Source organism: Hyperolius riggenbachi, chromosome 6, assembly GCF_040937935.1.
Source record: "Hyperolius riggenbachi isolate aHypRig1 chromosome 6, aHypRig1.pri, whole genome shotgun sequence".
Lineage (NCBI taxonomy): Eukaryota > Metazoa > Chordata > Amphibia > Anura > Hyperoliidae > Hyperolius > Hyperolius riggenbachi.
Genome location: NC_090651.1, coordinates 148,964,325 through 148,983,082, shown reverse-complemented (window position 1 = coordinate 148,983,082; position 18,758 = coordinate 148,964,325). Strand labels below are relative to the sequence as shown.

Below are 18,758 nucleotides of genomic sequence, written 5' to 3'. Positions count from 1 at the left end.
CATGTTGAGAATACCCTATGAGGTGATGGACTAGTCCAAAACCTGTTGGGTCTATCAGATTTTTGCTACCTACTGTAAGTGACAGCAGTATAGGGAAAAGTAATTTATGGCTCATTTTACTGTGGAAGAAATGTACTTCTCATTTGTATGTGTTTACATGTATTTTAAATGTTAGCATTTTCGCGATAGTGGTCCTTTAACAGCTGAATGATGTTTTGCTTCATTTTTTCTCACACCTTCCTTAATAAATCATCCCAAGAGGTTCTGGGGTTTCTCTACTTTTGTCCATAAATAATATACAATAATAAAAAAAGGCTAAAGCTGCACTTTAGTAAGAGCATTTGATTAAACTGGTCACATATTCAAACTGTATGGAGAGGTCCACAATCATTTCTTTGGCTGGTCAGACCTGAGGCTGAGAGCATAGCAGAGGTGAATGCATCTGAGACAGCAGTGCTGGTGTTTGCAGGTATGGAAGGTTCCACAGAGGTTAGGTTGTTACTGGTGAGTGCTTGCGGGTCAGATGGGTGAGAGTGAGGCTCATCTGTGATAAAAATAGAATCAATATACAATACATTTACAATCTAATTATACAAAGTATGATGCTTTTGTAACACTGGTCACATTTAGGCCCTGTTCACATCGACAAATCGCAAAACTCTAGCGCTTAGCGCTAGCGTTTTGCTTTAGTGATTTTATTGTGATTAGCGCTGTAAAAATCACTGGACACTTCCGCGATTTCAGAGCGATCGCGGTCAGCGCTTCATTAGCACTGTACTGCGATCACTCCAGAATCGCTCCAAAAATGCTGCAGGTAACGTGTTTGCGATTGGCGCTAATCGCAAAACACCCGCAAACTGCGACAATCGTGAGAACACTGCCATAGGGTAGAATAGCACTAGTGCTTTTAAAAATAGCTCTAGCACTTTGGCGATTAGCGGGAATCACCCGCTAATCGCCCTAGTGTGAATAGGCCCTTAATGATAACAACTGAACTAACTCAAATCTTGTTTTCAAAGCTAGAAATTAGCCAGACTTTAAACACAGCATTTACAATCCTAGCTACAGGTAATTGACAACTATCAATGAAAACAATGGTTCATACATTTCTTAAATATCTTTTTTAAAGTGTATATACAATATCTCACAAAAGTGAGTACACCTCTCACATTTTTGTAAATATTTTATTATATGTTTTCATAACCAGAACGTGAAGAAATGCACTACCCCAGATAATTCTTGGTAGATGTGCCAAGGCAAGCTCAGTCGCCACTTGAGCAAGTACTGGAAAGGAAATGTACATTTCCTTTCCATTATATGTTTTCATGGAACAACACTGAAGATATGACATCCAAAACAGCTGCGCACTGACGTTCCCGTGACTAGACTCTCCTTCTATATATCAGGTTCAGTCCCAGATTTCCATCAAATGTGCAACTTTGCTCACGCAGTCAGCTACCACTGTTACCGCTTCGGCGAGACACCACCACCACACCCCAAGCAGTAGGCACTCACCGCATCAAGTTGACCCTCTATTAGATGGGTCTCCAGCGCTTATGGGGTCATATGGCCACCCCCTGCCTTTTCAAGCAAACTTGTCCACTGCTTCCACCTTTTCCACAGGATCATCACACCTCAAAAGCTAATATTTGGAATAGCCATAGCGTAAAACCATAAAAACTATTTATTATTAAAATCAGTTTACACTCACAAGCTTAGACGTTTTCTTAGGCACAGAGTTTTTATGGGCTCTACCCCAATCGTTGGCCGCTGGGTGGGCTTGCTGCGCTGGTGTGTCAGCTCCTCCCGGCTTCCCCCTCTGGCTTTACGTCTTTCCTTGGCCACTAGCTTTACTAGTTTCGTCGCTATCTGCGACTCATCAGAAGCATGTGCGGCCATTATCCTGGCATCCTAATATGCCCATACTGCTATTCCTTCCGCCCATTCCTCCTCCTCCCCCCGGATGTGACCTTTACTATCCTCTCTCATCATCTGGGTTACGTGTCCGAGCGCCATCTAATGACGCGGCCCATTGCACGCCTCTTACTTCCGGGGTCAGGGATGCCGTCTCCATGGTTACGCGGATTCGTCAATATAGACGTCTGCCCGCTCCCCGTCTTGGACACGTACATGCGTCCCATCAGGCGTATGTTACGTCACTCCTTTGTGTATGCGCACGCGTCAATTATTGCGCCTGCGTCCCCATCAGGACCGTCATAATGCGGAAAATGCTCTACGGCCACTATCCTCAAATTATACTCCTCCCAGTGGCCACTTTGGGGTATAGCCCTTACATCATATATGTTGTTACCATCATGTCAGCCAATATTTTCAGAGAAAGATAATACTTATACATTCTTTTGTTTCTGTTATTTCTTGTTATTTAATCTTAAGTGGTGTGCTTGTCCACTCTGCCTGTTAGTCCCCCCTTATCTTACCCCCCCTTTTACATATATAACCGTGATATTAATCCCAACATTTTATGTGTTTGATTAAACTATAGTGTACATAACTCTATTCTCACACCAAACTATACAAATTAGAATAATTGTAAACAAGAACAATTTTGGACTTCCAGGCATGAGTGCTGCTGCTCACCATTTATATTTCATTCTTTTTTATCTATTTCAATCATTACTCAGAAAACACATTAAATCTATATCTGCATTTAAACCTCTCGGTTTCAAGGTGTTTAGTAAGTATATCCATTTGGTTTCTCTTTGTGATATTTCCCTCACCATATTCCCTCCCCTCCATGGTCGATTTACCTTCTCCACCCCGCAGAAAGTCAATAATGCTGGATTACTATTATGTACCTTTTTAAAATGAGCAGATAGAGTATGACCCATCAAACCCTTTCTGATATTTCTCACATGCTCCCCTATCCTTTCCTTCAAGGGTCTGGTGGTCCTCCCTACATATTGTAGCCCACACAGGCACCATGCCAGGTATACCACATACCTATCATTGCATGTGATAAAATCTCTTAACTTTACTATTTTGTTGTTGGAGTATCTTACTATCCTTTCTACCTTTCCTGCTTTCGCCTCCCTACATCCCTTGCAGTCCCTGCATGGGAAAAACCTGGTTTTTGCCACCCCAAAAATCTAGGAGGTTCTTTTTTTTGTTCCACACAGCTAGGGGCCATATGATTTTTGAGATTGGGGGCCTTTCTATATATAAAGTTGGGCCTTGAGGGTAATATTTTACTCAACTCTGTATCCGATAATAATATCTCCCAATGTTTTTGGATTATTTGCTCCACCTGCTTATATTGTGCATTAAACTGTGTAATAAAAGCATAATTGTGCTCATTTCTATCAGTGTGCCCATTTCTCTCTCTATTAATAAGCTCTATTCTATCTTGTTCTTCCACCCTTTGTATTTCTTTGTCCAAAAAGTTTTCCTCATACCCCTTCTCCAAAAATCTATCCTTCAATATAAGTGATTGTGCTTCAAAATCTGCAATATCAGTGCAATTCCTCCTCATTCTCGTGAGTTGTCCTCTGGGGACACCCTTTATCCACCTTGGGTGATGACCACTCTGTGTGGATATATAACCATTTCTGTCTGTACTCTTAAAAAATGTTTTAGTTCTGATCTCCCCTTCCATCACCATCAAATTTAAATCCAAAAAATTAATCTGTTCTATACTGCTTTCATATGTCAAAGTGATATTTAAATCATTGTCATTTAATATAGAAAAAAATTGTTGTAGTTGTGTTTCCGTGCCCCCCCAAAAAAATTAGCAGGTCATCAATGTCCCTTTTCCACGCTGTTACCCCTTGTGAAACATCAAGTGCCAGTACCCCTTCTTCCCATTTCCCCATATATAAATTAGCGAGGCTGGGTGCAAACCCCGCCCCCATTGCTCACCCCCTGTGTTGTCTATAAAACTTTCCCTTGTGCCAAAAGTTATTTTTCTGAAGAGCAAATTTTAACACCTCCATTAAGAACTCAATTTGTTCACTCTTTAATTCTCCACTTTTCTCCATGAAGTATTTCACGGCTTCTATTCCTTTATCCTGTGGAATACTCGTGTAGAGTGATGAAACATCTGCTGTGACCATCATTGTTCCATTCTCCACTTTGATTCCTTCTATTTGTTGTATGGTATGTTTGGTGTCCCTTAGTACATGGGGGAGCATACCTACGGCTGAAGGAATGAGTCAATGTATTGTCCTAGTCTATGGGTTACCGATAGAGTTGGGCCAAATGGTTCGCCGGCGAACGTGGTTCGCGCGAACGTAGGTGGTTCGCGTGCGGGTACCGCACGCGAACCTTTTGCGGAAGAAGTTCGGTTCGCCCCATAATGCACTGAGGGTCAACTTTGACCCTCTACATCACAGTCAGCAGGCCCAGTGTAGCCAATTAGGCTACACTAGCCCCTGGAGCCCCACCCCCCCTTATATAAGGCAGGCAGCGGCGGCCATTACGGCCACTCGTGTGCCTGCATTAGTGAGAGTAGGGCGAGCTGCTGCAGTCTCTCATATAGGGAAAGATTAGTTAGGCTTAACTTCTTCCTGGCTGCATACCTGTTCTGTTCAGTGAGCCCTCAGCCCACTGCATACCTGTACTGTGATCCTGCCACTGCATACCTGTTCAGTGATCCTGCCACTGCATACCTGTTCTGTTCAGTGAGCCCTCAGCCCACTGCATACCTGTACTGTGATCCTGCCACTCCATACCTGTTCAGTGATCCTGCCACTGCATACCTGTTCTGTTCAGTGAGCCCTCAGCCCACTGCATACCTGTACTGTGATCCTGCCACTCCATACCTGTTCAGTGATCCTGCCACTGCATACCTGTTCTGTGAACCCGCCACTGTATACCTGTTCTGTTCAGTGGACCCGCCACTGTATACCTGTTCAGTGAACCCGCCACTGTATACCTGTTCTGTTCAGTGGACCCGCCACTGTATACCTGTTTAGTGAACACGCCACTGCATACCTATTGTGTTCAGTGATCCTGCCACTGCATACCTGTTCTGTGAACCCGCCACTGTATACCTGTTCTGTTCAGTGGACCCGCCACTGTATACCTGTTCTGTGAACCCGCCACTGTATACCTGTTCTGTTCAGTGGACCCGCCACTGTATACCTGTTCTGTTCAGTGGACCCGCCAATAAGCAGTACCTTAATTACACTACCTGATTGATGTATACACATGCAAGATGTTTTAAAGCACTTTAGGCCTGTCATTTAGCATTCAATATGATTTCTGCCCTTAAAACGCTGCTTTGCGTCAAATCCAGATTTTTCCCGGGGACTTTTGGCGTGTATCCCACTCCGCCATGCCCCCCTCCAGGTGTTAGACCCCTTGAAACATCTTTTCCATCACTTTTGTGGCCAGCATAATTATTTTTTTTTTTCAAAGTTCGCATCCCCATTGAAGTCTATTGCGGTTCGCGAACTTTAACGCGAACCGAACGTTCCGCGAAAGTTCGCGAACCCGGTTCGCGAACCTAAAATCGGAGGTTCAGCCCAACTCTAGTTACCGATCCAATTCCGCTCAATATTGGTCTCCCTGGTGGATGGGTTGGATTTTTGTGAATCTTTGGGACTTGGTAGATTACCGGGATCCTGGGTGCACTTGGAATCAGAAATCTGAATTCTGCATCACCCAGAAATCCCTTATCCAATCCTTCCTTTAACATTTTTTCCGTAATTGGCTCATGTACTCCTGAGTGGGATCCACCCTTAATTTTTCATAGGTCTCTTCATCATTAACCAATCTATCCAGTTCCTCACCATATTGAGTTTTTTTAAGCACTACTACCCCCCCTCCTTTGTCTGCCGGTCGGACCACCAGACCCTTATTCTCTATTAGGTCCCTGGCTATATTCTTTATACCTGGGTATCTTTGATCTGGCAGCTCCCTGATCTCATTTCCCACCAGTTTCTTAAATGCCCCTATGGCATGGAAACCTGTCTCCTGGGGGTGGAAGGTAGAGTTATTTTTAAGATTCGTGTGTTTATATTGCACATTTGCATTTAACCCTCCCACTGGGTTTATCCTGTTTGTTGGCCCCTCCCTCTTCAGATAGTACTTTTTAAGATTTAGTTTTCGTGTGAACTTTTCAAGATCAATATATGTACTAAATTTATCAAGTCCCTGTTTAGGGGCAAATTTTAGTCCTTCATTCAGCACTTTCAGTTCCTTTTTAGACAGGGTAACACCACTCAAGTTAAAGATGCCTTTACCTTCTACTTTTTCCTCTTCTTGGCACTTCCTTCTCCCTCCCCTGGTGCCCCTTCTACGCTTCTTTTCCCTGTAAGGTACATGTTTTCTCCCTCCCAGTCTGTTTGCTGATACCTCGTCCCCCCCTCCAAAAAAGGCTCAAATAGATTTTGGTGATTTAAGGGATCATATCTGTTGCTTAAAGGTACCATATAAGTTGGATTCTGGTATGGGTTTTGATATCCATCCGATCCATATTGATGGCCCCCCATTGGTCTTCCCCTTCCCCTATTATTTATTCCCCCATATGGTCTCCAACTGGATCTATTTGATATAGGGCGTGGTCCCATGGGTTGGGGTCCTGCTGGGTTGGGTGCATTCATCTGGTATGGTCTAGGGTTTTCCCTTGGGGGGATACCCCCCCCCCCTGTTTCCTCTCCCTCCCCCTCTTGTACCCCCATTACCCAATTCCAGCCCTTGTTTCCCCATGTCCTGTTTTGGTCCCTGAGTATGTTCTTGGGGTACCTGGTGTTGGGAACTCCCGGTTCCTGTTTCTATTATATTTTGCTGGTTTTGCTTCTTTTTTATTTGCCATCTATAAGCTTCTTTACCTTTATGGGCCTGATAGTCTCTCAGAAATTTCTGTCTTTTTGTGATTATAATTTCTTTCTCTGCCTTCTGTAGGATTTCACTGATTCGTTGAGTTTTTTTATTGTATTCCTCTGTCCCTTTGTATATTTCTAATCTTATTCTAATTTCTTCAATTTCTCTTCCTATCCTAGCCAATTTCCTTTTCTTTCTTTTTATCAAAATTTGTACCAACCCCACTCCACATTTGTCAAAATACTCCTCCCATTCCACATCATTTTCCTCATTATCTTCCCCATCATTGGCCATCAAATCCCACCTTAATCTTTTAGGGACTATACCCTCTTTCTCATATTTCCCCAGTGTTACTATGTCCCACCAAGTGGCTTGTTCTTTTAACATTAATCCTTGTAAACTTTTAAAATCATTATCAGTAGCCGACTGCGTGAGCAAAGTTGCACATTTGATGGAAATCTGGGACTGAACCTAATATATAGAAGGAGAGTCTAGTCACGGGAACGTCAGTGCGCAGCTGTTTTGGATGTTTTAAATTGGACTTTGTAATTTTTAAGCAGCGCACCACAATTTTGTTTTCACCCAAGAGTTGATATCAGCACGGTTATATTGATTGTGTTATTGGTATAAAGAGATTTTTACTGCAGCAGATATGGATATATTTGAAGAAAGGCTTAAAAAGCGGACTGATTTAGATGATATTTTTAATACTGAACAAGCTAATGTACCCAATACTGATAATGATTTTAAAAGTTTACAAGGATTAATGTTAAAAGAACAAGCCACTTGGTGGGACATAGTAACACTGGGGAAATATGAGAAAGAGGGTATAGTCCCTAAAAGATTAAGGTGGGATTTGATGGCCAATGATGGGGAAGATAATGAGGAAAATGATGTGGAATGGGAGGAGTATTTTGACAAATGTGGAGTGGGGTTGGTACAAATTTTGATAAAAAGAAAGAAAAGGAAATTGGCTAGGATAGGAAGAGAAATTGAAGAAATTAGAATAAGATTAGAAATATACAAAGGGACAGAGGAATACAATAAAAAAAACTCAACGAATCAGTGAAATCCTACAGAAGGCAGAGAAAGAAATTATAGTCACAAAAAGACAGAAATTTCTGAGAGACTATCAGGCCCATAAAGGTAAAGAAGCTTATAGATGGCAAATAAAAAAGAAGCAAAACCAGCAAAATATAATAGAAACAGGAACCGGGAGTTCCCAACACCAGGTACCCCAAGAACATACTCAGGGACCAAAACAGGACATGGGGAAACAAGGGCTGGAATTGGGTAATGGGGGTACAAGAGGGGGAGGGAGAGGAAACAGGGGGGGTATCCCCCCAAGGGAAAACCCTAGACCATACCAGATGAATGCACCCAACCCAGCAGGACCCCAACCCATGGGACCATGCCCTATATCAAATAGATCCAGTTGGAGACCATATGGGGGAATAAATAATAGGGGAAGGGGAAGACCAATGGGGGGCCATCAATATGGATCGGATGGATATCAAAAACCATACCAGAATCCAACTTATATGGTACCTTTAAGCAACAGATATGATCCCTTAAATCACTAAAATCTATTTGAGCCTTTTTTGGAGGGGGGGACGAGGTATCAGCAAACAGACTGGGAGGGAGAAAACATGTACCTTACAGGGAAAAGAAGCGTAGAAGGGGCACCAGGGGAGGGAGAAGGAAGTGCCAAGAAGAGGAAAAAGTAGAAGGTAAAGGCATCTTTAACATGAGTGGTGTTACCCTGTCTAAAAAGGAACTGAAAGTGCTGAATGAAGGACTAAAATTTGCCCCTAAACAGGGACTTGATAAATTTAGTACAAATATTGATCTTGAAAAGTTCACACGAAAACGAAATCTTAAAAAGTACTATCTGAAGAGGGAGGGGCCAACAAACAGGATAAACCCAGTGGGAGGGTTAAATGCAAATGTGCAATATAAACACACGAATCTTAAAAATAACTCTACCTTCCACCCCCAGGAGACAGGTTTCCATGCCATAGGGGCATTTAAGAAACTGGTGGGAAATGAGATCAGGGAGCTGCCAGATCAAAGATACCCAGGTATAAAGAATATAGCCAGGGACCTAATAGAAAATAAGGGTCTGGTGGTCCGACCGGCAGACAAAGGAGGGGGGGTAGTAGTGCTTAAAAAAACTCAATATGGTGAGGAACTGGATAGATTGGTTAATGATGAAGAGACCTATGAAAAATTAAGGGGGGATCCCACTCAGGAGTACATGAGCCAATTACGGAAAAAATGTTAAAGGAAGGATTGGATAAGGGATTTCTGGGTGATGCAAAATTCAGATTTCTGATTCCAAGTGCACCCAGGATCCCGGTAATCTACCAAGTCCCAAAGATTCACAAAAATCCAACCCATCCACCACCAGGGAGACCAATATTGAGCGGAATTGGGTCGGTAACCCATAGACTAGGACAATACATTGACTCATTCCTTCAGCCGTAGGTATGCTCCCCCATGTACTAAGGGACACCAAACATACCATACAACAAATAGAAGGAATCAAAGTGGAGAATGGAACAATGATGGTCACAGCAGATGTTTCATCACTCTACACGAGTATTCCACAGGATAAAGGAATAGAAGCCGTGAAATACTTCATGGAGAAAAGTGGAGAAATAAAGAGTGAACAAATTGAGTTCTTAATGGAGGTGTTAAAATTTGCTCTTCAGAAAAATAACTTTTGGCACAAGGGAAAGTTTTATAGACAACACAGGGGGTGTGCAATGGGGGCGGGGTTTGCACCCAGCCTTGCTAATTTATATATGGGGAAATGGGAAGAAGGGGTACTGGCACTTGATGTTTCACAAGGGGTAACAGCGTGGAAAAGGTACATTGATGACCTGCTAATTTTTTGGGGGGGGCACGGAAACACAACTACAACAATTTTTTTCTATATTAAATGACAATGATTTAAATATCACTTTGACATATGGGAGCAGTATAGAACAGATTAATTTTTTGGATTTAAATTTGATGGTGATGGAAGGGGAGATCAGAACTAAAACATTTTTTAAGAGTACAGACAGAAATGGTTATATATCCACACAGAGTGGTCATCACCCAAGGTGGATAAAGGGTGTCCCCAGAGGACAACTCACGAGAATGAGGAGGAATTGCACTGATATTGCAGATTTTGAAGCACAATCACTTATATTGAAGGATAGATTTTTGGAGAAGGGGTATGAGGAAAACTTTTTGGACAAAGAAATACAAAGGGTGAAAGAACAAGATAGAATAGAGCTTATTAATAGAGAGAGAAATGGGCACACTGATAGAAATGAGCACAATTATGCTTTTATTACACAGTTTAATGCACAATATAAGCAGGTGGAGCAAATAATCCAAAAACATTGGGAGATATTATTATCGGATACAGAGTTGAGTAAAATATTACCCTCAAGGCCCAACTTTATATATAGAAAGGCCCCCAATCTCAAAAATCATATGGCCCCTAGCTGTGTGGAACAAAAAAAAGAACCTCCTAGATTTTTGGGGTGGCAAAAACCAGGTTTTTCCCATGCAGGGACTGCAAGGGATGTAGGGAGGCGAAAGCAGGAAAGGTAGAAAGGATAGTAGGATACTCCAACAACAAAATAGTAAAGTTAAGAGATTTTATCACATGCAATGATAGGTATGTGGTATACCTGGCATGGTGCCTGTGTGGGCTACAATATGTAGGGAGGACCACCAGACCCTTGAAGGAAAGGATAGGGGAGCATGTGAGAAATATCAGAAAGGGTTTGATGGGTCATACTCTATCTGCTCATTTTAAAAAGGTACATAATAGTAATCCAGCATTATTGACTTTCTGCGGGGTGGAGAAGGTAAATCGACCATGGAGGGGAGGGAATATGGTGAGGGAAATATCACAAAGAGAAACCAAATGGATATACTTACTAAACACCTTGAAACCGAGAGGTTTAAATGCAGATATAGATTTAATGTGTTTTCTGAGTAATGATTGAAATAGATAAAAAAGAATGAAATATAAATGGTGAGCAGCAGCACTCATGCCTGGAAGTCCAAAATTGTTCTTGTTTACAATTATTCTAATTTGTATAGTTTGGTGTGAGAATAGAGTTATGTACACTATAGTTTAATCAAACACATAAAATGTTGGGATTAATATCACGGTTATATATGTAAAAGGGGGGGTAAGATAAGGGGGGACTAACAGGCAGAGTGGACAAGCACACCACTTAAGATTAAATAACAAGAAATAACAGAAACAAAAGAATGTATAAGTATTATCTTTCTCTGAAAATATTGGCTGACATGATGGTAACAACATATATGATGTAAGGGCTATACCCCAAAGTGGCCACTGGGAGGAGTATAATTTGAGGATAGTGGCCGTAGAGCATTTTCCGCATTATGACGGTCCTGATGGGGACGCAGGCGCAATAATTGACGCATGCGCATACACAAAGGAGTGACGTAACATACGCCTGATGGGACGCATGTACGTGTCGAAGACAGGGAGCGGGCAGACGTCTATATTGACGAGTCCGTGTAACCATGGAGACGGCATCCCTGACCCCGGAAGTAAGAGGCGTGCAATGGGCCACGTCATTAGATGGCGCTCGGACACGTAACCCAGATGATGAGAGAAGATAGTAAAGGTCACATCCGGGGGGAGGAGGAGGAATGGGCGGAAGGAATAGCAGTATGGGCATATTAGGATGCCAGGATAATGGCCGCACATGCTTCTGATGAGTCGCAGATAGCGACGAAACTAGTAAAGCTAGTGGCCAAGGAAAGACGTAAAGCCAGAGGGGGAAGCCGGGAGGAGCTGACACACCAGCGCAGCAAGCCCACCCAGCGGCCAACGATTGGGGTAGAGCCCATAAAAACTCTGTGCCTAAGAAAACGTCTAAGCTTGTGAGTGTAAACTGATTTTAATAATAAATAGTTTTTATGGTTTTACGCTATGGCTATTCCAAATATTATCTTTTGAGGTGTGATGATCCTGTGGAAAAGGTGGAAGCAGTGGACAAGTTTGCTTGAAAAGGCAGGGGGTGGCCATATGACCCCATAAGCGCTGGAGACCCATCTAATAGAGGGTCAACTTGATGCGGTGAGTGCCCACTGCTTGGGGTGTGGTGGTGGTGTCTCGCCGAAGCGGCAACAGTGGTAGCCGACTGCGTGAGCAAAGTTGCACATTTGATGGAAATCTGGGACTGAACCTGATATATAGAAGGAGAGTCTAGTCACGGGAACGTCAGTGCGCAGCTGTTTTGGATGTTTTAAATTGGACTTTGTAATTTTTAAGCAGCGCACCGCCATTTTGTTTTCACCCGAGAGTTGATATCAGCGCGGTTATTTGATTGTGTTACTGAAGATATGACACTGTGATACAATGTAAAGTAGACAGTGTACTGCCCAGTTAGACATATTTTTCTCTCCGGGGTCATGTTACTTATTAGTGTTACAAGGTCTGATTAAAGAGCAGGGTTTTTTTCCTAGGAGATAATTTTTCATATTCTATTTAAAATAGATGTTCAACTGAAAAAGTACTGAAAAGTAGGTGAAAAACTACTATCAAAATTATTTTTCGTTGTATAAGACACACTTTTTTCCCCAAAAAATATGGAGAGAAAAAGTCCCTGCATCTTACACAGTGAATTCAGGAAATCCCCAACTTACAAATGCCCACCGATCCGAACCGCTAACCGGCGAGGGACTCCCTGCATTGGCTCCTTTTGTGTGTCCACTTCCCCTCATGTCTCCGCTTCCCCGTGTTGTGTCTCCTGATCCCCAATGTGTATTTAGCAGTGTAGCGGCAGTCTCTCACCTAATCCATGGCTCCCTTGGCGAGCACAGATCTCTTTTCTTCTGCACTTCAACTCTAGTGATGGTTTCTGAGGATCACGTCATCAGCAAAAGCCATCACTAGGTGGAGCCATGTGGGATAGGATAGGTCTGCGCTAGGGGAGCAGACACACACGGGGGAGCCGGGGACACACTGGGGACAGAAGGGGACACACAGGGACCAGAAGGGGACAGGAGGGACACACTGAGAACAGCAGTGACACACTGGGGACTGAAGGGGACACATGGGGGACAGAAGGGGACACATGTGAACACCAATAGGGGGAGAACATCTACAAGACGCTCCTGGAACAAGGATGCACCAGGTTTAGTATTTATATTTTTTTTCTGTTTTTTGCCATCTAAACCTAGGTGGGTCTTATATTTCGGAGCGTCTTATATGGCGGAAAATACAGTATTTTCTTGCTTTCTGGTGGCTTAAAAAGCATTTTATTGATAACTTTAAAAATATTATCTAGGAGAAAACTCAGGAGAAAAAGTGAATTGCATATGGGCCAAGGTGTAAAAATATCACCTAGGAGAAAAGTCAGGAGAAAAAGTGAATTGCACATGAATCCTGGGCCCATATGAAATTCATTTTTTTCTCCTGAGTTTTTTCCTAGGAGATCATTTTTAATCTTCTGTTTAAAATAACTTTTCAGCAGTTTACAACTAAAACAGTACCAAAATGTAGCTGAAAAAGTACTATCAAAATTATTTTGAGTATTTTCTTGCTCACTGATGGCTTAAAAGACATTCTATTGACAATGTTGAAAGGAACACCTAGGAGAAAACTAAGGAGAAAAGGGTAATTGCATACGGGCCTATGTGTTAAATTTGGTGTTATCATTTTTATACTTTTTCATACTGGTAACTGGAAGTTCAAAACGGTATCGCATGGCAGAGAACTCTCTGAAGATCTTTAAAAAAAGAATTGTTGCTTTATATAAAGATGGTCTAGGCTATAAGAAGATTGCTAACACCCTGAAACTGAACTTCAGCACAGTGACCAAGACCATACAGTGGTTTAACTGGAATGGTTCTACTCAGAACAGGCCTCGCCATGGTCAACCAATGGAGTTGAGAGCACATGCTCGGTGCCATATCTGAGGTTGAAGAGTCAGTGCTCAGACCATACATCACACACTGCATCAAATTGGTTTGCATGGCTGTCATTCCCGAAGGAAGCCTATTTTAAAGATAATGTGTAAGAAAGCCAACAAACAGTTTGCTAAAGACAAGCAAATTAAGAATATGGATTACTTGAACCATATAAAATACACTTATTTGGTTCAAATGGTGTCAAGCGTGTGTAGCAGCAACCAGTTGAGGGTTACAAAGACATGTATATCTTGCCTACAGTCTGGTGGTGGGAGTTTCAATATTTTGAGCTGCATGACAGCTGCCAACACTGGGGAGCTACAGTTTATTGAGAGAACCATGAATGCCAACATGCACTGTGACATACTGAAGCAGAGTATGATCCCCTCCTTTTGGAAACTGGGCTGCAGGGCAGTATTCCAACATGATAACAAACCCAAACATCCCCACGCAACCACTGCCTTTCTAAAGAAAATGAGGGTAAGGAAACTAGACTGGGCAAGCATGTCTTCAAACCTAAACCCTATTGAGCATCTGTGGGACATCCTCAAACGGAAGGTGGAAAAGCAGAAAGTTAATAAGAACCTCCGGTTTCGTCATGGAATAGTGGAAAAGGATTCCAGTAGTAACCTGTGAAGCTCTAGTGAATTCCATGACCAAGAGAGTTAAGGGAGTGCTGGAAAAATAATGGTGGGCACACAAAATATTGATACTTTTGTCACCAGTGGTTTAGACATGAATGGCTTGGTTGAGTTTTTTTGATGGTACAGCAAATTTACACTGTTATATGAGCTGTACACTGACTACTTTACATTGTATCAAATTGCCATATCTTCAGTGTTGCCCCATGAAAAGATATAAAATATTTACAAAAATATGAGAGGTGTACTCACTTTTGTGAGACACTGTGGGCCTTATGCAATTCACTTTTTCTCCTGAGTTTTCTCCTGGGTGATATTTTCATAACTTGTCATAAAATGCCTTTTAAGCCACCAGCAAGCAAGAAAATACTCAAAATAAAATTGATAGTAACTTTTTACCAACTTTTGGTTACTTTTTCAATTGTAAAATGCTGAAACGTTAGTTTAAAAAGATAATAAAAACCTTGGAGATAACTCAGGAGAAAAATGTAATGGCATATGGGCCTGTATGTTCTTATTGTATGAAATATTTTTTGGCCATATGTTTGCTGTGCAGACTTGAGGATGAGTACAAAGCAAATGTGAATGGAGGAGTGAATGCACCTGAGACAGCTGTGTTTGCAAGTATGGGAGTTTTCACGGACATAAGGCTGTTGGTGGGTGCTTGTGGTTCAGATGGTTGAGACTGAGATTTATCTGTAATAAAAGAAAAGTCTGTATACCATAAATACATAATCTAAAGTCATGCAATGCTCCTTCTGTAACACTGTTCATATTCTATACGAATCAAACTCAAACTTGCTTTTATGAAATGTAAAAAAAAAAAAAAAAAACTTTCAAAATTGCACTTTCAATCCTAGCTTGACCTTAAAGCGGACCCAAACCAAACATTTTTTTTATTCAAAATATTTAGTTGCACTACTCTGACACATACAAAGATAAATATACACTCCTTCAAGCCTATGAGCATTTCAGTGCTTGCTTTTCACCCTTTTCAAAACTAGGGTTATACAGGTGGCAGCCATTACTTCTGAGCTTAGTAGGTTTTAGATAATGAGTGTATTTGTCATCGGCTACCCTCCCTCACAGGGGCGATGTCTATGTGAAATCTCACACAAGCTGAGATCACCTCCCCTGTGACATCATCAGTAGCAGCCTGTGTTTTGTTTTTGTTTTTTTATTTTTACCAGTCTGACAGATTCTGTCCTGGCAATATGAAAGGAAGGGAGGGTTTCCTCCAATAAATGTAAAATGTTTTATATTTGTCATCATGCAGCTGAAAAAAGACTGCTATTTTTTATTATAATTTAGAAAATAGATTTTATTTCTGAAATCTTGTATTTTTTAATTTGGGTCCACTTTAATCAAGACAAACAGAAAATTGGTTGAACTAGTTAAATCAGATTTTTTTTTTTTAACCATATGATTTCCCATTGTATGTAAAGATCCCTAGCTGTTCAGAGCTGCGGATGAGTGCCTATCAGAGGTGAATGGAGGGGTGAAAGCACATGAGACAGCAGTGCTGGTGAATGCAAGTATATGGCGTACATTTAAAAATGGCGCAGGGCGATGCCGATAATGGCCTCTTGCTACTAAGGGTATTTAACATTTTACAATTATCCTAAAACATTAAATAACCCTAGAAATAAGATGTCATTATCGGCATCTCTAATACATTACCTGGTTGCAGCGATCCCATCTCCTCTCTACTTCCTGTTTAGTGTGCAGGAGTCCTGCAGCCAGCCAATCACTATGCGGGGATTGAAGCCACACGGTGATTAGCTGGATGCAGAACAGCTGCAAACTAAGAAGGAAGTGAAGGAGGCAGGATCGCCCCGGACCAGGTAATGTATACTAAAGCCCCTTGCCTCTCTCACACTGCCTCAAAGCTTCTCTCACACTAAACCTTACCACTCCACATGACCCCTTGCCTAAATCTAACTAATGTACACCCGCTGCGCTGCCAAACCATCCTACCTGCACCTTTGTATAGGCACCAATTAGTGGCAAGAAGTTTAAACTAAGCTGCCCTATAAATAGTGGGTGCTAGGCACCTGCTATTTATCGAGCACCGTAATTTAACCTTCTTGCTGCTAATAACGGTTTGTACTATTGCGCCATTTTTATAGGCACTCATCCATAATACACCAAAACCTTCCAAGTGGGAGGAATGTCTAAACCTTTACAACACTGGCAAATAGGTAAGGGGTCATTAGAAAGACCCAACACATTAGCCAGGGAAGGGATGCATAGCTGGTTGCTCTGATATTGTAGATAGCTTATGTAACCTTTATGCCTTATTACCCGTCCTAAGCCACCCCATGCAACTGCTTTCAATTTATACTCATTGTAAAAAAAAAAAAAGTTTGAAAAAATGTTTATTTTACATAACAACTATACAGTTCAGAATGCAGAAATTTACTTAATCACATAAAAAATTGGAATCCGAATTGCATGTAAAATCGCATCAATATCAGAATTCCATGTAGTGTATAAGACTCCTCAGGCTTCTTTCACACTGCAAATCGCAATTTCAATTTCCGATTCTAAATTGCGATTTGCACTGGATGCCAACAACACAAAAATAAAAACGCAGAGAAAACGCAGCATGCAGGGCTTTCTTTTTAATCGCATCAAGAATCAGAATCACATGTAAAAAAATTGCTTCACAATCGGAAATCGGAATCACATCTAGCGTTAAAGAGCCCTGAGAGCATTTTTTTTACTTCCGGCAATTATTCTGGATTTTGCAATACGATTCTGATCACATGCAGTTCAGAAAATGCAAGCTCACGGTTTTTAAAGTAGAAATTGTTGCTTCAATTTTAAATGAACGAAGTGCAATTCTGCTGTGATTTTTAGCAATCAGAAACGTCATGCATGTTGAATTTTGCCCGCAAATCCCGCTGCCCGAACGAAAAAACAACCACCGAAGAATTGTTTTGTAAAATCCCCAACAAAATTGTGTAAGGGCCTTTAACTTAGTCCAAGTCACATGATATAGCTCAAAAGCTGTTATAATGTATTCATTCATTATTATTCAATGAGTTAATGTATTTGCATAAGTATTAATGCTGCATATAATTAGGAGATGAAATATCTCAAAACTTTTATCAAGGATGTTTAATGCTAGTGAAGCCTAAGATATAATAATCAGAACCCTAAAAACACATTACAGTAGATAAAATCAGTGTTAAAGGTACTAAAGAATTTTAGTGCATCAGATCCAAAGAGTCTAATAAACAGAACGCAAAAGGCTCATCCTATTGACTTTTCTGTTGAGTTTTCTCCAAGGAGGTATTTTCTAGCCTTACCAATAAAACACCTTTAACCACTTAAGGACTGCAGTCATAAAACCCCTTAAAGCCAGTGGTTACCTATTTAAAAATAAAAAAGTCAGATACTCACCTAAGGAGAGGGAAGGCTCGGTCCTAATGAGCCTTCCCTCTCCTCTCCCGGTGCCCTCGGTGCTGCGCTGGCTCCCCCGTTCGCGTCCGCCGCCGCAGGGACTTCGGAGGTCTTCGGGAGCACTCGGGCTTCCGAAGACGGGCCGCTCCATACTACGCACGCGCGAGTGCGTCATAGAGGGCGCTCGCGCATGCGTAGTATGGTGCGGCCCGTCTTCGGGAGCCCGAGTGCTCCCGAAGGCTTCCGAAAGCTCCCTTCGGCATGCGGAAGTGGCAGTATTTGACCAAACTGGTCGAATACTGTCACGGGGGATCCTGTGCGGGACCGGGAGAGGAGAGGGAAGGCTCATTAGGACCGAGCCTTCCCTCTCCTTAGGTGAGTATCTGACTTTTTTATTTTTAAATAGGTAAACATTCACTTTAAGGACCAGACACTTTTTTTCCATTCAGACCACTGCAGCTTTAACGGTTTATTGCTCGGTCATACAACCTACCATCTAAATGAATTTTACCTCCTTTCCTTGTCACTAATACAGCTTTCTTTTGGTGCTATTTGATTTCTGCTGTGATTTTTAGTTTTTATTATATTCATCAAAAAAGACATAAATGTATCTTAAAAAAATTGATTTTTTTTTAGCTTTCTGTGCTGACAAATAAAGTAAAATTTCTATATACATTTTTGTCCAAATTTATTGTGCTACATGTCCTTGATAAAAAAAAATCCAATAAGTGTATATTTATTGGTTTGGGTAAAAGTTATAGCGTTTACAAACTATGGTGCCAAAAGTGAATTTTCCCATTTTGAAGCATCTCTGACTTTTCTGAGCACCTGTCATGTTTCATGAGGTGCTAGAATTCCAGGATAGTATAAATACCCCCCAAATTACCCCATTTTGGAATGAAAAAATCCCAAAGTATTCACTAAGAGGCATGGTGAGTTCATAGAAGATTTTATTTTTTGTCACAAGTT

General features: G+C 41.6%; 1 protein-coding gene across 3 annotated transcripts in view; it reads right to left on the bottom strand.

Moving 5' to 3' along the window:
* PTPRC (protein tyrosine phosphatase receptor type C) overlaps positions 1–18,758 on the bottom strand; it is a 414,848-nt gene that overhangs the window by 304,225 nt on the left and 91,865 nt on the right. Inside the window, exon 4 of one of the 3 annotated variants that reach the window (XM_068240076.1) lies at positions 14,985–15,077. The exons of the other annotated variants lie outside the window; for them this stretch is intronic. Coding sequence (XP_068096177.1) covers positions 14,985–15,077 — 93 coding nt within the window. The remainder of the gene's footprint in view (positions 1–14,984; positions 15,078–18,758) is intronic. 3 annotated transcript variants of the gene reach the window in all.